This window comes from Papio anubis, chromosome 11 (genome assembly GCF_008728515.1).
Source record: "Papio anubis isolate 15944 chromosome 11, Panubis1.0, whole genome shotgun sequence".
Classification (NCBI taxonomy): Eukaryota; Metazoa; Chordata; class Mammalia; order Primates; family Cercopithecidae; genus Papio; species Papio anubis.
This window is the reverse complement of record NC_044986.1, coordinates 125,061,325-125,082,550: the sequence shown is the minus strand read 5'-3', so window position 1 is coordinate 125,082,550 and position 21,226 is coordinate 125,061,325. Positions and strand designations below refer to the sequence as shown.

General features: G+C 50.4%; 1 protein-coding gene across 1 annotated transcript in view; it reads right to left on the bottom strand.

Moving 5' to 3' along the window:
• The window catches only part of ADARB2 (adenosine deaminase RNA specific B2 (inactive)), a 672,719-nt gene that overhangs the window by 6,646 nt on the left and 644,847 nt on the right, over positions 1 to 21,226 (bottom strand). Inside the window, exons 8-9 of the mRNA XM_017962507.3 lie at positions 16,934 to 17,115; positions 723 to 901 (exon numbers count right to left, since the gene is read on the bottom strand). Of these exons, the coding sequence (XP_017817996.2) occupies positions 723 to 901; positions 16,934 to 17,115 (361 nt within the window). The remainder of the gene's footprint in view (positions 1 to 722; positions 902 to 16,933; positions 17,116 to 21,226) is intronic.

Sequence of the window (21,226 nt, the reverse complement as noted above, 5' to 3'; positions counted from 1 at the left end):
TATTCCGGCTTGGAGTCATTGCTTGGATTAAAAAGTACGGAAAAATGAGCGAGGCATGTTTTATGTGTTGGCTGGTTTTTCTGTTATTGGTTGTTTTTGGTCACAGTCTATGCTGCAAACGCATACCAATGTGGATTTTGATTTAAAATCCAGAACCGTTGCTGTTATCCCTGCCTGTGAAGGAGAAAGCTTGCTCCTAATCGCTGATGTTGTGGAAATGCTTGGGCTTTGGGGTTGGGGAGAAATTCTAATCCTGAGATTCATTTCCTGTGAAATTTTGGGGAAATTACACATTTTTTCTGAGTGTCGGTTTCCTGATATCTAAACCGGGAATAGTGTCGACTTCAAAAGTCCCCAGGAGCTGCTCCTGTGACACCCGGAATGAAGCAGGCGGTGCCGTGCCCGGTGACGTCAGGGGTTCTGCAATGAGCTCGTTTCCTGCTTCCGCAGCTCCAGGCTGGTCAGGGGGCGGTGCCTGGGGCAGTCAGGGGGCGGTGCCTGGGGCAGTCAGGGGGCGGTGCCTGGGGCAGCGGGGTCTCTAGCCTAGGGGGGAAACGCTGCTGGCCTGGGCAGTGGGAGAAGGACACGTGAGGGGCGCTGGGTTTTGTGTCCTGCCTCTCCCTCCCTGCAGACCAAGTGGTGGCCTCTCCCGGGGGCTTGCTCAGGGCTGGAGCCAGGGTCTGGCTGGGCCCCGTTTCCCTCCAAGGATGGGTGCGACCTACCCTGCCGTACAGCCGCGCCCACCGCGCAGACAGCACGTGCTTGCAGAGCCGGGAGGGGCCCCCGCAGCTCCTCCGCCCGGTGGTGGTGTTGATAATCTCCAGGTCCACGCTGCCCACGACCCAGTTCACGCTGAAGGGGGGCGACTTCCCCGGCTGGCGCGCCTCGGCGTCACTCACGCCTGTGAGGGGAGATGGGGAAAGGCGGCGTTAACATTCCTGGCCCCACACGGGGCTCCCCCCAGGGCAGCTGCGGGGAAACGGAGCCTGTGTGCGAGCGGGAGGAGATATTCCCACGCACACCCTCCTCCCTTTTCATCCTCAGGACTGGCCAGTTCACGTGTCACCCGCAGGGTGGAGGCTGCAAATCGGGCAGGACCGTGGTGGCCGCCTCAGGTCCACGGCATTGCTGCGCCTGCATCAACCTTCTAATCGAAAAGATTTTAATAGTCTGGCGATAATAAAGCTCCGTCCAGACTCCCTCCCTTTCTATAAATATTTGTGGAGTGAATGAATGCGCAGAGCCACGTGGAAGTGATCTGAGATCTGTGTTTATGGGCACCTCTGTAGGCCCAGCTCTGCTGGAGGCTAAACACTGGGGCTCGTAAGCAGCAGGCAGCTCCCTGGCACCCTCGGGCTTACAGTTTAGCTGATGAGAAAAACAAAACAAAACAACAATAAAAACAAGACAGAAACGAGTGTAGGATCAGTTGATCTGCAATGTGATCCCGAAACAGCACTGGCTACAGAATGTCTGAGACTCAGTGCAAAGTGGAAATATGGGGCCTTTTGTTAGAAAGTTGCGAAGAATTTCTAGAGGACAGTGGAGCATTACACCAAGCGCGGGTTTGTCTGAGCTCAGGTGCCTGTGTGAGCTGCAGGGCTGCACGCCTACAATGCTGGTCCTGTCCAGAGAGAGCCGGTGTCTTCAGGGAAGTCCTGGTTTCACATGTGTTGCCCCTTGTGTGCTTGGATTTTAACCTGGACCACACAGTCCTTACAGCCCGGCTCACCCTGCAGAGGGGTGTTGAGGAGGTCTCCACTCTGGGGTGGCAGCTGCTTTGCAGCTGGAGGTGGGGCACTTTCTGGCTTCCAACTGTGGCCCCAGCCCTAACTCCTTGAGGTGCTCCTGTGCTGATTAGGGCTTCTGGAGATGCTGCCACGAGATGTCTGGAAACCCCAGCGGGCACCTACCGAGACCCTGCCCTGTGACGGCCTGAGGATTCCAACACATGAGATTCAGGTGCAGCTGAGCGCCCCCCTCCCCAGTTCATTGTCTCTTTCAGTCCCTTCTGAAGGCTGCATTTGGCAATGTGACCCTCGGGGTGGGGAAGGCATCAGAGGAATACAGGCTGCGGGAGGCCAGAGGCAGCGCCCCAGAGACATAGTCCGATGCTTCCCACACCCAGGGCTTCCTCATGGCCCTGGCATGGTAGACGTGGCCCTCAGACATCCATGGGCAGTGCGGGGAGGTACGTGCTGTTTGGCCCTGTCTCTGCTCAGAGTCTCACAGGAAGACACGTGGTTCACACAAAAGTGAGTCGGCAGGGAGTCCAGGCTCCCGCTCACAGCAGTGGCGTTGAGAGTCTTGGTTTATAACCTAGGATCCCTTGCTCCATTCATTCCTCCTGAATCTCCCACCTCCCGTGGCACCTGCAGGACCTCCTACCCGATGCGTTCCCCAAGCCCAGCTGGCTGGGCATCTCCTTCTCATTCATGTCTCCTCGCAGGTCAGCTCTGCCTCTCCAGCCCTGCCTGCCTTCCTGGCCTGCTGTCCTGCGGTGCTCGGAGGGGAGCGGGGCCCCTGAGCTCTTGGGGGCCCATCATGCATCACGCAAGACAGCAGTGCCTGCAGAGAAGAACTTGGCGTCTTGGCCAGGGTATTGCATCCAGGCCACCCAAGTGCCTCCTCAGGTCCCCGGGAAGCCACTGGCTATTGGTAGAGAGGCCCAGGTGTCAGGATTCGTCTGAGAGCAAAGACCTGGTGGGCTGAGCATGGTGCGAGTGGGTTCCGGCCGTAGCAGACTCCCGGGAGGAAGCTGTCCCCATGTCATGTGGCAGCACAGCTCACGACACCTTCCTGGAACCTGGCTTCATTTAAATTCAGGGGAAGACCCACTCACTACTGAGCTGCACAGCCACAGACCCCAGATCCTCTGCTGCTCTCAGCTTCATCCACAAACCTGAGCTCTGTGGACAGAACGAGCAGATGTCCCACCCCACCCACCTCGAAAGTGACCTGGTGAGCTTCTGCCGGCCTCGGATGGGCAGTGTGGGACACCAAGTGAATCCCGTTCACGTCAGCTCTTCCTTTTTCCTTCAAGTGATCCATGGTGGCAGCTGCCACTGAAAGCCAGGAGGGACAATCTGGTCTGTTGGCCGCTGTGGCCGTCCTACTGGGCAGGGGCCGCCTGGGCAGGAGGAGCCAGCCACCAAGGTCAGGGATGACCAGGAACTGGGAGAGGCAGTCACTGCCCTGATCTGCGTGCGCTGGGTGGCCTCCCCTCCCCTTCCCGCTCCCATCACCAGGCGGCCTCTCCTCCCCCTCCCCCTCGCATCACCAGGTGGCCTCCCCTCCTTCTCCTGCTCCCATCCCTCTGGTCTCCATGACTGTCAGGATCAACCACTGAGGTGCTGAGCTGCAAAGTCTAAACTCAGAGGAAAGCCTTGGGAGCCTGAGGTCTACACATGACCTCCTGGTTCCTTGTCAGGACACCCTGGCTGTGGTCTGGGCCCATCTCCCTTCTCTTTGTGGAGGACAGCGTGGGCAAATTGTTGCTGGCCCTTGGCCGGCTGCCGTCTGACAGGGCTTCCTCCTAACACTCCCGTCTGCCAGCCATGATGAGGCCCGAACGCTTCCGGGAAGGCAACTGTGAGGACGTGGGTGTGAACCCAGCATGCGCACTGCTCCACACACGGTGGGCGGAAGGAAGGAGCTGGCGGGTGGGCCACGGGGTCCAACCTTGCACGGGGGCTTCTCCTTGCCAGGGTGTGGTCCTATGTGTCCGAGTGTGCACAGGGAGGACGGCACCTGCTGTAAATAACATCTCAGTTCACCTGTGACGACGAAAATCACACTGCAAATCATCCAGTTCTAACTACAACAGCCCCACAGACTACTATTTAACATAGAAAGTGGCGTAAACCCAGGAGCAATCTTCAGTATCCGAGCCTGTCCATGACCCCAGAGGTGGAAAATGCACCCCAGGGGCCTCTCCCACTGGCCAGGAACCAGGTGGCTGGAGTTCCAGGCTGTTTGAGTCCCGTGGCCCGAGGTCATCCTCCACTTACCGCTCTGTGACAGGTGACTCCTCTGCTTCACGAGGTGATGTGAAGATCAAATCAGGCAAATGGGAACACGTTTGGAGCACCCAGGCTAGGAATGCTGTTGTCTTCATCGGAAGGAGGATTTGAAGGCCAGCTGCAGTTTGTTTCATGCTCTCCAAGTCACACAGATCAAAAATGTTTCTAGTTAGATCACAGGGAACGTTTCCAACTTAGTTACAATCACCTAATTGTGTCCAGGGAATGGAGGAACCGACCAACAAGCGAAGGTCAGAGTTCCTTTCACGGCAAACACATTCTGTTCCCTTTATTTGTCCTCTGCAGGGGACAGGGCAGTGTGCTTACGCTTTGAGCTTCTAGGGAAGGGTCCGCTCCCCTCTGTGTTCTGCCGGCAAGAGAAAAACTTCTCAAGGCAGCCTAGAAGAATAGCAGTCCTTTTTCTTCTACCTTCTTCTTCTTCTTCTTTTTTTTTTTTTTTTTTTTTTTGAGACTGAGTCTGGCTCTATGGCCAGGCTGATGCGGTGGCGGGATCTCAGCTCACTGCAACTCCGCCTCCCGGGTTCACGCCATTCTCCTGCCTCAGCCTCCCGAGTAGCTGGGACTACAGGTGCCCGCCACCTCGCCCAGCTGGATTGTTTTGTATTTTTAGTAGAGGCGGGGGGTTTCACCGTGTTAGCCAGGATGGTCTGATCTCCTGACCTCGTGATCCGCCCGTCTCCGGCCTCCCCAAAGTGCTGGGATGACAGGCTTGAGCCACCGCCAGCCGGCCTTTTTTTTTTTTTTTTTTAATAAACCTTCCATGGAGAGATAGTGTTGGGATGTTTTCCTGAATATTCACGCCGACAGTCGTTTCTGACTTCGCTGTAACTAACATCTGCAGCTGATCACGTCCACGGAGCGGGAACCGTGGCCCAGATCCCTGAGTCTCATGTACAAAGAGACACAGATGCTCATGTCAGTCTCACCGTTAGGTTTTGCCGTTAATGACTCTCTCCGTGGGACAGATTCCTCATGGTGAGGGGAAGTGCAGTCAGGAGCGGCCTGCTTGCTCTGAGGAACCAGGAGTTTCCTTCTCCAGTGCGGCCAGCAGCCAGGCCCTCTTCCCACGCCGAGGCCAGCCCTCCCGCAGCAGGTGTCCAGGCTCCAGGAAGGCCGTCTCTTCCTCACCGACATGGAAGGGCCGTGGCCTCGTGTGCTTTCACTCTTTTTCCATTTCCCCGCGGCCCGAATCACACTCATGGAGGTAACTCCCTGTCCTGGGATGTCTCCCGAGGACACTCCAGCATTGGGACATCAGGTCACCCCAGGCTCTTCCTTTCTTTGTTTTATTTATTTGGACCCGGGGGAGCCCGTTGGTTTCTCAGGGGGCTTCTGCTCATACGTGAATGATCCCACTCACGGGTCACTGATTTTATAATTTTCCACCAATTTCCAGGTGCTTCACGAAGATGTGCAGAGTCTTCTGGGAGCCGGTGCAGTTGCTCGCACACGGCGTTCCTGTTGAGCACATTCCTGGCCATGGAGAAGTGGGTTTCGCGAGGGTTGAAGGGTGTTAGGGCTAAACTTTAGCTCAGGCTGATTGCATTGCTAGCAGTAGTTGTAGACAGAACCAGACAAGGTGAAGACACATGTGCTCAGGCCTAGAAACGAAAGCCTGGTTTGTGTTTAATTTTAACTCCTATGGCTGGAAATGTGAAAATGTGTTAACTCCTGGCTCATTCCTCCTGAAGTGGGCATCGGCTGACTGAAGATGGAACTCGAGTCCCAAGGACAGAGGGCGTCTGCAGCTGCAGGGGCACCTGCTCAGGCCTGTCCCCCGTTCCTCGAGATAACACAGCAGCACATACCTAGTGACCCAGTCCACCCAGAACACATGGCACTACCTCCTTTCCCCAGTTCACAGCCCTAAATGTCTCCTGGCTTCAGGGAATCTCCAGCAGTAAAAGGTGCGAACAGACCTGCGGCGATCGCGGGATGGAGACTGTGCCGTCTGAACTGAGAAAACCTGAGCATCAGGCCAGCTGAGCTCTGACGAGAAACGCGTCCTCCCGAGAAATCACACGCAGAAACCTCAGTGCTGTGGACAAACACGTACACACTTGCACGGGGCTCCCGCGCTTCTCACTCTGCAGGCTGCCCTGTGAGACCAACATTCCTGTGAACCTCTGGCATCCAGAAGCTCAGACAAATCCAAACTAACCCCATGGAACGCTGGGCACCTCCTGCCTTCAGTGAATGGCCACACAGGAACAGTACTGTCTGTTCTAATGTGGTTTCCACATGCACGGAGCATTGTACTTTTGTAGGCTGTATTTGTTTTAGGTGATTGCTGTAACACATTGCTACACATGTGGTGGTTTAAAAGAGCAGAAATCTGTCCTCTCATAGCCCTGGAGGCCAGAAGTCTGAAGGTGCAGGCAGGGCTGTACCCCCTCCAGAGGCTCTGGGGAGACCCTCCTTGACTCTCCCAGCCTCTGGTCAATCCCGGGCTCCCTGGCTTGTGGTGGCTTCGCTCCCGTCTCTCCCTGCGTCTTCACCGGCTTCTCTGCATGTGCCATCTCTCCCCTGCCTCCCTCTTTTAAGGACAGAGGTGGCTGCAGGCAGGACCCGCTGAGATAATTCAGATCATCTTCCGTCTCACGATCCTTAGTTTACTCACCTCTGTAAAGACCCCTTTTTTCAGATAAAAGGTAATTTACAGGTTCAGGGATTCGAACTTGGCATCGGTGGGGCCATTGTCCAGCCCACTGGGAGTGAACCTCGGGACTGGTCTAAGGACGGAGTGAGCAGTGCTCTTCACGGAGGAGGGACAGCCCCACACTCTGGGCCCCACACTTCGCAGAATAGGGGGGTTTGCAGGTGGCAGCTCGTGGGCTGCTTCTCCCCGCACCTGTTTCTTTTCCTCTGTGCCTTCTGCGTGTGATGAGGACCGGTGGGGCTCATGGTCCGGGATGGTGGGGAGCCTGCAGCTGCCCAGAGAGCAGTTCTGTGCCACTGGCTGGGTGTGCAGAGTGACCTGGAGACGCATGGGGCACCCAGCACATGCACCTGCTGAGTGAGGGTGGCCTCTGTCGGGTAGGACCTTGGATTTGAAAATTTGTGTAGGAAGCCCAAGGAACGGTGAGGAAAAAAAGGTGGTGTCCCTGAAACACTGTGTAGCCTGGTGGTGAGCAGGGTCGGGCCCACATTTTCTTTAGTAATTGCGCCCGAGCGGCCTTGGGAATAACGCCCTCGCTACCTGAGCAGCTTCTCCCTGAGCCGTCTGTCATGGAACCACGCTCACAGACGCTTGTTAAACCTGGTATGTAACTCAGGGATGTGTTGGCATTTATTAATTTGTGAATATACCATGCAGCATATGGGCCATTCATCTTTGATAACATTTTTAAGGGAGCTGTCGTATTTCAGAGCAGATCTGTATGGGAATAAGCTGGTCTCCCGGAGCCTTTGGCACGAATATTCTGCCAGGCTGTCTGGTATGCAGAGATTGACTCGATGGGACCGTGTGACCTTTTCGCTAAATGCACACAGTCGTGTTAGCAGTGGGCTCTGGCAGCAGAGAAAAGCTGGACTCACTTCTGTGACGTACTAGCAGTGTGGCCTCTGACAAGTTAATTAACCACTCCTACCAGCGCCCTTCAGCTACCACCGTGATCACCACGACCACTCCTGTTACGTCACCATCACTAGGACCGGGGGGGGTGAATCCACAATTCATGGATGAAAGTGAGTTTTACTGTGGCTCGCGGAGCTATAAAAAGATACCTGACTTGAAGAAAATCCTTATTTACCTTTTAAAAAAGGCATTTTTTAAGTGAGACATTACAGCATTTCTTTAAATAGCGAGCCAACTGTATTTACAATGTAACTCACTTTCCCAAAATTAATTTTACACAAGACATTTCAGGAGTATAATTTTTACATGCAGTGAGGCAAGTCCGTGTCACTGGGTAGCACTGCATTTAATTTTGCAGAGTGAACGGAACAGCACGCCATCTGGGCATGCACAGATTCGTAAAGCTAAAGGAATCACAGGGATCTCCTGAGTTTTCTGTATGGCCAGGCATGCTGTGGGGTCTCTTTGTCTCTCACGCACACCCACATGCCTTTAATGGAAGTAGAGATGGTACATTTAATGTGAACTTACGGATTTGGGGTAACTAACTTCTAAGGCTGTATTAATGCCGTTTTATTCATTATCATTGATAGGGACATCTTTATAATTGCCAGTAATTTTACAGCTGCTGTCTTGCTTTGATACGGTGCATTCTGTAAGAAACATAAAATGTACTATGGAGGCTGGAGATGGTGAGGTTAACCGAGGATGGAAAGCTGGTTCTTTCTGCTGTGAGATAGTCCTAAAAAATTCTGTGGGTTCAGCCCTGTGCGGTGGCTCACGCCTGTAATCCCAGCACTTTGGGAGGCGGAGGCGGGTGGATCACGAGGTCAGGAGATCGAGACCGTCCTGGCTAACACGGTGAAACCCCGTGTCTACTAAAAATACAAAAAAATTAGCCTGGCATGGTGGCGGCGCCTGTAGTCCCAGCTACTCGGGAGGCTGAGGCAGGAGAATGGCGTGAACCCGGGAGGCGGAGCTTCCAGTGAGCCGAGATCGCACCACTGCACTCCAGCCTGGGCGACAGAGCGAGACTCCATCTCAAAAAAAAAAAAAATTCTGTGGGTTCCTGCAAGCCAGAAGGGAATATGAATGTTGAAAACACAGAGACCATGGCGGCTTTTCCTCGCCTTCCCTCACGTGACTGGTTTGAGACGGAGGTGCTGAGAGGGTGGAAGGCAGGCTCTGCAGGGCGTGGGACGGGCCACACTGGCTGCACTGTCTGTGAATGTCCCGGGTGCGAGTTCTGCTGGGACGGCTGTGACGTCCAGGGATGCCGAGGCCCGGGCAGTGTCCTCTCAGGAGGGTTTGTGCCTCCACTGATCTCCAGGAACTTTATGCCTAAGAGACAGCCGAGGAGTTGCGAGGATGGACGACTGCTCGGGTTCCCCCAGTTTAAAGCACAGAGGCTCACAGGAGGCTTCAGAAAATGTGAAATTTCCATGGCAGAGGAAAGAATCTGCATTTTTCATTTTTCAGCCTGATAATGACATGACTTTTGGCTTCTGTAAGGCTTGCCATTATTTCAAAAGATACAGGACAAAGGGACTTTGGGGGAATAGGGTGTTTTGTTGTTCCAAATTGTGTATTTTTCTGCCCTAGTACTCAAAATGTAGTAATATGCCAGGTTTCAAGCTGGATAAAAGTGTGGCTGGTTTTCATTGCTCTTCAGTCCGCATTACCCATTTGAGATCGTTTTTTTTAAGCCCAAATAACACATTGAGTGTTTCCTGTAGAGTGAGCCCATCGGAGTTACACTCTGTCAGTGTTTCTCTGCAAACGCTGTCTCACCTTTGTTTTTGAAGGATACTTTTTCTTGATATCAGATCATAAGTTGAGATTGTTTTTCTATCGGCATTTTAAAGATGCCATTTCATTGTTTTTTTGTCTTCTGAGAATCAGTTTTCAGTCTGATTTAGCTCCTTTGAAGTGAATTTGTGTTTCATTACCTGACTGCTTTTAAGATTTTTTTCAGCAATTTAACTACTGAGATGAGAATTAAAAAAAAAAATTCTTGGAGTATAATGTGCTTTTCAAATCTGCGTTTGGATGCTTTTTGTTTGTCTTGGAAAATTCTTAGTTACGATCTCTTTAAATATCTCTGCTGTTCCCTTGCTTTTTCTTTCTTTTTCTGGAACTCTTAGTACATGCATTCAGACTCTCCTGCTTTCTTAGCTCTCTTTCGTACTTTCTGTGTGTGGTGGTTCATTTTATGTGTCCCCTTGGTTAGGCTAGAGCACCCAACTAGATTAACTGTGAGATTAACCAGCAGTCCCAGGTAATGCTGGGAAGGCACGTTCAACGCGATTAACGTTTAACTTGTTAGACTTTGAATAGAGCAGGTAACGCTCTGCAGCGTGGCTGGGCCTCATCCAATCTGCTGAAGGCCTGAAGAGCCAAGACTCAGGTTCTGTGAAGAAAAATAAATTCTGCCTCCACATGGCCTGTGGACTCTAGACGTGCCGCTTCCATTCCTGCTGAAAATTCCAGCCTGCTGGCCTGCCCTGTTCATTTTAGACTTGCCAGCCCACACGACTGCATGAGCCGATTCCTTAAAATAAATATCTATCAATCTCTATCTATCTATCCTCTATCATCTGTCTATTATCCATCTATCTATCATCTATTATCTCTCTCTCTCTCTCTATCTATCTATCATCTATCTATTATCTATCATCTATCTATCTATCTATCTATCTATCTATCTATCTGTCTGTCTATCTATCTATCTATCTATCTATCTATCTATCTATCTATCTGTCTATCTATCTATCAGTCATCTATTCATCCATCCTCCATGTATCCTTTCTGCCTTCTGTGCTGCATTCTGGATGTTTTCTTCAGAACTGTGCTCCCATTTATTAATTCTCTCTTGCGCTCTGTTTATTTGGTATTAAACCATCCTCTGTTTACTCTGTTAACCAAATTATTTTATTTTCTGTATTTCTGAAATTCCTATTTGGTTCTATTTTTTCTGAGCTTTCATCTCTCCCCCTAAGTGTTCCATCTTGCTTCAGAAAATGTCCTTTCTCCTACTGAGCGTGGTTATATTAGGGTCTGTATCTGAAACTCAAACTGGAGTGTCTGTCCTGCTGCCTGTTGTTCTGGATTTGGGTTTTATCTCCTGTGTCTGCTTGTTTTGTGTGTGTGGCCATATTCTATTTATAAACTTTTTGTAGAGTTATTTTGAACTAATGAGTAATAGGACCATCTTAATTTAAATCAAAAGTGGAGATCATTTCAAGCTGTAAACACTGTAAGGGGCTGTTTGCCTTGAGCCCACCTTGGCCCTGGGAGGCAGGCCCACCCGCCCCCTTAGCCTCCCGTGGCTGCTGAAGCACATCTCAGCCCTCAGCTTCCCAGGGACTCTTACCGGAAGATCTCACTTCCCATCCCTGTCCTTCCCCAGGTCCTGGCCTGGCAACTCTTCCCTCTCCCGTTCGCTCTCTGGTGCCACCAAGGAGAATTGCAGGTGCCCCGCCAATGTCTCCCGCCGTCCTGGGTTTGCGGTGCAGCCCCATGGGAGTGGGATTCTCCAGAATTTTACAGAATCTTCAGGGAACCATCGTTCTATATCTGTCAACGCCGGACACAGAATTTTTTTTTTTTTTTAAGATAAGGGTCTTTATTCTCTCGTTAAGTTTTGTGATTGGCAAACATTTCTCTCTCAGAATGGCAGAGCTTTGCATGCCTGGGTAGGAGAGCACATCTAGGCAGAGATGACATTGAAAGGTTTTCATGCCAGAGAAACCTCAGAGTTTTGACTCCAGGGATGCGACTGTGAGCAATGAGGGATGTCCATGGAGAGGCTGATCCCAGTTCAGAAGAAGAGGGGTGGTGCTCTTAGCCTGAGGCTTCTGAAGGAGGTATGGCTCACCGCAGCAGAGCCAGGCTTTCTAGCCCCGGAGCCAGCAAAGCACGGGGGGGCGGGGGGACAGGGGGAGAGTCCGGCATCCTAAGATGCCAGCGGCAGCTAGGTAGCTTTTACTGTACCGGCATCATCCTAGTCTGCACTTTTCCCTTTAGCCCTGCAACCACCTTCGTAACCCCACCGAAGCGAGGCCTACATGATTGTTTCAGGTCTGGGAACCAAACAGCAACCTGAAACCAGCTGGAATCTTCCCTTGGTGAGAAGGAAGAGGAAGCCTGCTGCAGCCTTTCCAGAGAGCCTCTCTCTCCCGCTGCTTACCCCACACTCTCAGCCCAACCCTGCCCAATTCGCAAAACCCTGTGGGAGTCCTTCTCCCAGCTCCGTTCCCTCATTCCTCCAGGACTCTGCGCCAGTGTCTCCGCCAAACCGAGAGTGCGCCTGACCCTTTTATTACAGCTGAGGGTCACTTTTTAATCCTCCTTTTGTCTTGTTTTTTTTTTGACAAAGCACTCATATTTTGTTTGTCCATCTCCCCTGCTGGAATGCAATCACCCTGAGGGGTGGATTTTTGACTGTTTTGTTCACTGCTCTATTCTCAGTGTGGGACTGTGCCCGCCACTTTGTTTATCATCAATACACACTTGCCCAATGATTAAGCAAATGCCTGGATTATGCTGATCAATTTCTCGATGTTGGATACATTTAATGTATTGACAACTGAAGGATTTTCCTGGAGTCAATGATACAATTCTCAGGAGCAATGGGATTAAGTTTGTTGCTTAAATTCTATTGGGAAACAATTCCTTAAGATCGTGGTGGAAACTAAATGAAAATTAATTATTATACAAAATATTTTTAAAAGGATTCTCCAGAAAATGAAAACAGTTTTTCAATAATTTTAAATTTATCATAAGCTATATATCATCTAATTTGCCTAGAAGGTTCTGTGCTAATCTATAAAAATGTCTCATTAAATAGTTCTTTGTTGAATCTAACTTTTTTAGTTCTCATGAAAAGATATTAGGATTGTTTTTATTTTATTTTATTTTTTGTAGACATGGGGTCTGGCTATGTTGGCCAGACTGGTCTCAAACTCCTGGCCTCAAGTGATCCTCCCACCTCAGCCTTCCAAAGTGCTGGGATCATAGGCATGAGCCACTGCACTTAGCTAAGATTGCTTTTAGATTATTCTAGCAAGATTTATAATTTTTTTCCACCAAAAATTCCTGCAAGGGCACAGGAGGATAAATTCCTAGCTCCAGTGACTGTAAGATACAGCAGGCTGCTAAAATATTTTTGTAAAGCTTATGTGTTTATAACTAAACATTTGCAAAAATGTTGTAGGTTACTCTATAATAGACCTCTGTTTTAATGTAAAAATAATATTGCAAATCACTTACCATCTGGATACAAGAAAATATTTGCTACTGCTTCGCTAATATGTTATTTTGCAAAATACTCTTAATGATCATTAATTTCAGAAATTTCTCCTGAATTAAAGAGGCCTGATACTCCATAGAAGTTTCTTCAACTCAGTGTGATAACATTTTGAAAATCTGGACTCATAAAAAAATATGGACATAAATGGCAACAGAGAGATACTTTGAATGCCAAAAATAGGTAGCATTGGGCAAAATTCATAAGCTAGTATTGGTACACATTTCAGTAAGTATCAAACTTCTTTCTGACAAATGGGGTTACTGTGAAACATGGACACCTGAAAGGGCTTCGGACGCTCCAGCTGGCCATTTTCACGACTCCCGGAATGTGTGTGCTGTGAAGGAAGACAGCCCGTGTTCTCCTCTATTTTATCACCAGCACTGCAATGTTCATCAAACGAACATAAACCAGGAGTCTTAAACAAGTCACGGTTCTAACAATCAATTCTCTGGGTCCATCTCTCAGATTTCATGTTCATTGCCAAGACCTTGAGGTGGGCTATACAAATAATCACAGTTTTATCTTCAGTGTGGACTAAGAAATTAATCATTGACAACATATCTGTTAAATATGCCATTAACACAAACAACGAATTTATCCTACCCTGATTTTTTCCCCTTTGTTTTTTGTCTTTTTCCTTGATGAAGAGAAATGAAAATTTAGCCTTGATGTTGAAAGCTCGGAGAAGCTTATATCCTCAGCTTGGTGGAACAGGCTGTCAAAGTGGCTCTTTCATCTCACTTTTTCCTAAAAGGATGATTAATCAAAGCATAGATTTTTATTAATTACTGTCCCCAGCATTTTGTTCATCTTACTGAATTCACTGAGAAGGACCAAGGGCAAACTCCTTTAGGCTATCTGTACTCAGGAAATAATGCAACTTTTGCTGAAGGATTCAGGGTTTGAGACAGCCTCGAAATGGGCTTCTGGTCCTGGAGTTTTGCCATAGGTTTAGATTGGTAAGTGCAGAATTTTTCAAGTATATCCTTCAAGAACGTTAATATGCATCCTGTGACTGTGTGAGTAAGGGTATCTTTTTCAGCTTGGCTGCTTCTTTTTAACTCAGAGCTGATTTAGCCATATCTAAATTGCCCGGCCTCATTCTGCTAATACATAAGCTTCATCTTCTAAGGCAATTCTGCAAACTGACCTTGAGGGAAGCTTCAAGAAAACTTCATTTGCTTATTTGAGGGGGCTTTTTATTATTATCCCTATGCAAGATCTCTTTCTCTTTTGGTGCAAGAAATTCTGATGATTTCCTTTCAAAATTTGCATGATTGGTTTTTAAATGTCCATCAAGAACAATGCAGGGACAGCTTAGGGGTTGCGTGCAGGCAAGATACCAACATTTAGGCTCATTTGCATCTCCAAAATAATAAAAACCAGATTCCCAATAAGCATGTAAATGGAGGCTGAAATATTTAGGCTGCACTGGCTGTGGTGTGGCAGGTGCCACCTGGGATCAGGAGTAGGCAGGTGCCACCTGGGATCGGAAGCAGACAGGTGTCTCTCGGGCTTGGCCATTATCTGTGCCGCTCAATGATGTTAGGTGGATCTGAATTTCTCTAATTGCGTTTTCTAAAATTCACTGTGTTCACACTTAGGATTCAAAATTCCTGTTTTTATTTATGTTGACATGTTCCCAGATGGACACATGATTGAAAATCAGCACTGGGAGACTGGCTGCCGAGGGTGACACGCCAGTGCCCAGGGAGGCAAAACCTGCTCCGTTGATGGTGACTTGGGGAGGACGCGGTTGCATTTGTCGTCTATATTTCCTTGTGCTGCGCAAACTTAAATAAGCCCTTCACTAGGCGCTGGACACAGAACGAGGATGGTCTAAGGAAAACGCACAGAAAAAGATCACAGGGGCCACTCGTCAAACAGGTGAAAATCCTCTCAGGTTTAACTCTGAAATCTAAGAACTGCACCAAGGCCTTGCGGGCCCCCAGCGCGGGAACACTTGCTTTGAGTTCCAAACCGGTGATTCCAGGGCTTTTTGGGGCCCACTCCAGAGCAGTTTTTTCTGTTCAACCACAGTGAGTAAGTAGTCGTCACTGTTTTAAGGAAAAATAGGGGAAAGAACCACAGGAAACAGGAAAGCAAGAAAGAGGTTGAGACTGGGTCCAGACTCACTGCAGTGATTGGCCATTTCCACAACGCATAGAGTTGTACGGACTGTGACTTGGAGGCGCACCTTTAGGCCCTCGCCTGCTGGGAGACGGCAGCCAGTGGGTGTCTTGGCAACGACGTGGGAGCAGCGGCCACCCCTCCCTTAGCTGCGGCCTCTTGCTGCGAGGCCTGTCTCGCATTGTTAGTTTCTGTGTGATTAGAAACACGGACAACTGCCCTAAGAAACCGCACCACACTGCCCAGAATGCAGAGTGGCACGCTGAAGGAACCGGGGTTTATCGCCAATCAGATCTGAGTTCAAGTCCTTGCTCCCTACTGATGAGGGGTTTGGGCGAGGTGTTGAATTTCTGAGTCTCTTCCCATCCCACATTAAGACAACAGAGGGGCCGGGCGCCGTGGCTCATGCCTATAATCCCAACACTTTGAGAGGCTGAGACGGGTGGATCACTTGAGCCCAGGAGTTCAAGACCAGCCTGGCCAACATGGTAAAACCCCATTTCTACCAAAAATACAAAATTTAGCCGGGTGTGATGGTGCACGCCTGTGGCCCCAGCTACTCAGGAACCTGAGGCACACGGATTGTTTGAACCTGGGAGGCGGAGGTTACAGTGAACTGAGATAGCACCACTGCGCTCCAGCCTGGACGACAGAGAGAGACCCTGTCTCAATAAAAAAATAAAAAGACAGAGATAATAACCTTTGTCATTGGCTGGTGTGAAAATCGAGCAACACAGTTAGGTGCTTTTCACAAATTATTTATTCCCAAAAAAGCTCCCACTCCTGCCTCCACGAATCCCTGTTTAACCCCGATCTTATCATTTGAGCAGGTTTAGAGTCCTGGGAAGAAATCCTAGGTCCAGTGACTCTCAGCTGCAGCAGGACACCACTCTTTTATCGCCCTGCTTTCTCTTTCCGGTGATTTGGTTTAAGACCTAACCCTGCCAAGCCCGTGGTGTGGCGCTCCTTGCTGGGGCACAGGTTTTCTCTGTTTCCCCCACATATCTGCCTGATTCTGCCACAGCCAGGCCCTTCAGAGAGCTCTCCCACTCCAGCAAGGGAGGCTGACTCAAAGACCTGGTGTTCTGCAAGCCCAGCACGAGGCTGGCAGCGATTGGGGAACCCTCCCCCGGCTTCCTGTCGTTCCCGTGAAAGGCAGGGAGTCGCCTCCGGTCAGTGTGTCCTTCACAAAACCCTCCCAAGACCTCTCCCCCATCTTTCTAGGGCACCTCACAGCTGCCAAGGGACTCTTCATCCTTGCAACTGGCTGTGTGCCAGGCAGCCCGGGCAGGCCCCAGGTAACGTGGGGAAGTGGAGGCTCCGGGAGGCTCGGGTCTCTGAGGACATCTGGGCTGTGGGGAACCCTGGTGCGGAGCCGGCCCAGTGCTTGCGGAGTCACCTTGCAGCCTCTGAAGGGTGCGGAGGGCCCGGGGCCCTGGGTCCCGAAGACCCGCTCCGCCGTGTGGGCCTCATGCCCCCTCTCCCTGCCCCTCCTCGCCCACCTGGCTCTTCCTCAGCATCGCCTCCTGTGGGCGGGCAGGTGGGGCCTCTCGGGTGAGCCCAGCACTAGCGATTCTGTTTTCAGGGCTCCTTTAGACACCGCTGTGAAAAGAACACCACGACCCATTCTGAAAACAGCATCGTCACACAGTCGTGAATTCACGTCAAGACCTGGCCTGTTGCTATATGCAGAGAGACGCTGAACCCTCTCATCAGTTTTCCTTTTTAAAATCGTAGGACTTTGCCTATTAAATCATAAATTGCCACTAGCCAACATGGGTGCAGTCTGCCGGGGATGGCACCGCCGGGCACAGCTGCGTCTGGCCTGGTGGTGGGAAGGAGGCAGAGGGCCCCCGGGATGGGGGTTCTTACCGCTGAGGAGAGGCCGGTTGTGCCGGTAGGAGGCGGGCAGCTGGCCGACACCCTCCATGCGGTGGCTCATGACGCGTGCGAGGTGGCCCGTGTGGTGCAGGCTGCCCACCACGATGCTCTGCAGGTACACGGGCTCCACGAAGTGGGACAGGAGCGCGCCCTGCAGCCCCAGGACATTCCACCTGTGGGGAGAGCCAGCGGTCAGCGGGGCCCCACCCGGGAGCCCAGGGAGCCCGGTCCTCTCCGCCCCTCTGCGGCCTGGTCCTGAGGGCCTGTCACTTTCTCCATCGTGCAGACCTGGGGGGGCTCGCTGGGAGTGCCCCAGACTCAACCCAGCCATCACGGGGGCTCTGGGGACACTGTTGCCTGGGACTGGGCTCCGCGGGCCCCTGTGTGCTAACAAATGCTGCTCCCTTTTCTGAAAATGAGTCGTTAGAGTGGAAGCTGTTAGGTTCTCTCTGGGACTTACAATTAGATTTTTTAAAAAAGATACTCTGTCCCGAACGTGAATCTGAATTTTTCTTTATATTAGCTGGGAAACGTTATAAATGGAATTTGTTTTAGTTTAGGGAAAAATACTTTGTACTCCCTTTGTCCTTAGCAGTCAAAATGACCTAATGTGTTGAAATTACATTAATAAATGACCTCGTTTTGGTCTGGGGATGATTTTGGTTTTAGAAGCCCGGATTGGAGATGAACAACAAGGCCATTTTGTTTGAAATAAATATAGCTCTGGGGTGAATGTTTTTGCTTCCTCAAGCAAAAATGCCGAGAGCATTGACAGGTTTTCCCCTTAAATTTGGGTGGCAAGAGTGTGTGTTTTTCAAGGCAACATTCTGTGGTTTCCACTCTAAATAATGTGCTTAAAATCCTACCTCCTTCAGCAGCAAGTGTTATGCAGCTAATTTCTTACATCATTGTTCTTTTCATTAATTAACATTTCTCCACTGTTAGAGCAATTACTGCCGTCCCCGCATGCAGCGTCTCTTTTCATGATTAATAAGGAGTCATTACATTTCCCTTCCCGAAGCAGTCAATTAACACAGAATTCTTTCCATTAATTACCGAATCTACCTGGAGAGTAATCTTCTCTGAGAACCTGTGACACCAATTGCTTTAAAAAGTTCTCTTTAAATTTTATTCCAAAAACACAAGCAATTTAGCCAGCGATATTAATTTGCCTCAGAAGCATCTCTGTGAATGAGAAACATCTTTTAATCTCATGCAAGAAAAGGCAGCCATCTGGCTGGTGGGGGTTTCGGGGAGCCGCTCTCCCTCTCTCCCTCCGCAAATGCAGGTCATTAAAGTAATGTGCTCATCTACATAAAACTCAAATGGAATATAAAAGGTAATATTTATATACAAACAATTTAGTCCTACAATTTAAACAGTCATTGGTTTTATGAAACATTTACTTCAGTCTATCAGATTTGCATAACTTCATTTAAAAAAATATTGTGGTCATTTCTACAAGTCACGGTGTTTCTCCCAGAAAGCAAGGGAAGGGCTGGACGCTGGATGCGCGAGCTTCTACCAGGGGGGCAAGGTCGGGCGCTCTGAAGGGTAGGACGAGACAGAGGCCACAGAGTGCCTGTCATTGAGGACCTTCATTCCACAGCGTGTCTGCCTGGATGTTGGATGGTCGGAGGCCACAGAGCGCCTGTCACCAAGGACCTTCATTCCACAGTGTGTCTGCCTGGATCTCAGACAGTCAGAGGCCACAGAGCGCCTGTCACCAAGGACCTTCATTCCATAGTGTGTCTGCCTGGATCTCAGACGGTCGGAGGCCACAGAGCGCCTGTCACCAAGGACCTTCATTCCACAGCGTGTCTGCCTGGATCTCGGATGGTCGGAGGCCACAGAGCACCTGTCACCGAGGCTCTTCATTCCACAGATTCCACAGCGTGTCTGCCCGGATCTCGGATGGTGGCTCTTCAGAGTCAATCTTTTCCTCGATGTTCACTGATAAGTCAGAGAATAGCAACAAATCCTGGGAAAGGAAATTTTTTGTAACTGAGCTTTTCCTTCAGGGAACAATGGCTGTGTTTTCTGTGTGTTTTTTTTTTTTTTAATAGAGACATGGTTTTGCCATATTGCCCAGGTTGGTCTTGAACTCCTGGGCTCAAGTGATCCTCCTACCTCAGCCTCCTTAAGTGCTGGGATTACAAGTGTCAGCCACTGAACCTGGTCTTTGTGTGTTTTTTAAGACAGGGTCTCACTCTGTCACCCAGGCTGGAGTATGGTGGTGCAAGTGGTGCAGCCGTAGCTTGCTGCAGCCTAATTGTTTTGTATTTGTCATAGAGGCAGAGTCTTGCTATGTTGCCCAGGCTGGTCTCGAACTCCTGGGCTCAAGCCATCCTCCGACCTTGGCCTCCTACAGTGCTGGGATCACAGGCGTGAGTCACCACGTCCGGCCAATGCTGACGTTTTTGAGGAGCAGTTGAGGGATTTGGCTTGTTCCTTTGACTCTGAGACCAGAGGACAGACCAAAAGCTGGGAGGAGATTCAGCAGTGTGGCCCTCCTCGGGGTGTGAGATGCCCCTCCTCAGATTTGGAGATGCCGGAAAACAAAGCCCAGGAAACACCGGTGTGGGGCCCAGGGCTCCAGGTTCTGTGTCCCAGTGAGCCTGTTAATTCTCAGTCTTAAAATGTCTTATAAATTAAAGCAGGGAAAAGTACATTTCCACCATCTGTGACAAAGCACCTTCTTGAAATAAACCACCAGTTAAAAAGTAAAATTGGGATTCCTGGAAGAGACGCCTCAGTGTTAGACGCCATCAGAGCAGGGGCTTTGAACAAAACTTCCGGAACGTATGTGCGTGGCTGTGATGCTGCAGGACCGTCGGAAGACAAATAACTTCTCTATCTGGTTCCCACCTAATAGCCTTTACAATAAAGAGGAAATCAACCTTCTCCTTGCCTGGCTACCAGAGTTTAAACTTATTCAGCTAACGTGATCAATAAAACCAAATGTCTTTCTGAATATCAGCTGGAGAATTTTCAGCATTCAGGATTGAATGGAAAAACGCCTCTCCTTTTGTTCAAACAGCCGATATTACTGCAATGTTGACAGAGGAAAAAAACCCATGTCTAGTTTTCAATATAGATAATCCCTAAATAAATATATTTTTGTCCGTTTGTCAATCACTGAAATACCACAGATACGCGGGGAAGGTCTTGGAAAAAGGCTGCCGTTCTTTAGCCGGGAGATGCAACCTGTTCTCTCAGTCCAGGCAGCGGCCTCCAGGCCACAGTGGAAGGAAGGACAGGTCTCTGGTGTGTTGACGACACCTCAGGCTGTCCCTGCAGGTGCGCCGGCGTCAGGCAGGGAACAGGACCGCCCTTGCCTGTTTTGGACGCTTTGGTTTTCCTCTGTGATGTGGCCTGTGAGGAGTTACATGAAGCCTGCGGCAAAGTCCTCAGCTACCACCCGGCCCGGCGTCCGCAGCTCTGCAGGGCTGGCTCTCAGGCCTGCTGCTGGGATCGTCTGGGAGCTTTGAGGATCTCCAGAGGCCTGGCTGCCCCAGGGATTTTGGTGTGACTGGGGAGTCAGTGCGGCCATCAGCTTTCTCGGTGCCGCCCACGTGATTCTCATGGGAGCCGGGGTTGAGGACTTCGGCAGCAAAGCGGCACATTTCGAACCAACACAGTCAGGTACCAGTTAGGTCGTGATGCTGGTCCGCGGGGCCTCCCTTGACCCCTCTCTTGCTGCTCTGAGCGACTGTCTTCTCAGTGGTCCTCAAAGTGGGGTGCCTGGGCCAGCCATGGAGCATCACCTGAGAACTTGATAGAAATGCAGATTCCTGGCTGCACCTCGGGGTTGCCGGCTCGTGAACTCTGGGGTGGGGCCTGGCGCTCCAAGGAGCCTCCAGGTGGCTCTGAGGCTGCTCAGTTTGAGACCCACCATCTCTGGGTTGGTTCTGGGGTCACAGTCGCCGTATCTACCTCTCACGGCATTGGAAGAGCACAGGAGACAGATGAATCTCTGGCCAGTCTGGGGGTGACATTTCCCTTCCTCCACACCCCACTCCCAAACCCTGTCTCACACCTTCTTCCTCCCACCTTTTGCCAAGACAGGTAATAAGTCCCAGACATCTCTGCATACAGGCCCCACCCCATTTCCAGGCCACTCAGACCTATTCTGGGGCCTTTCTAGGTGAAAGAGAAGCCAACAGCCTTTTGACTCAATAGCAGGCCTGCTAGGAATTCACCCAGCATCTGCATTCTTGGTGGAATGCCTGATGTACGCATAGGGCCGGTCTTGAAGGGGCTGTTTGTAATTGCAAAGCAGAC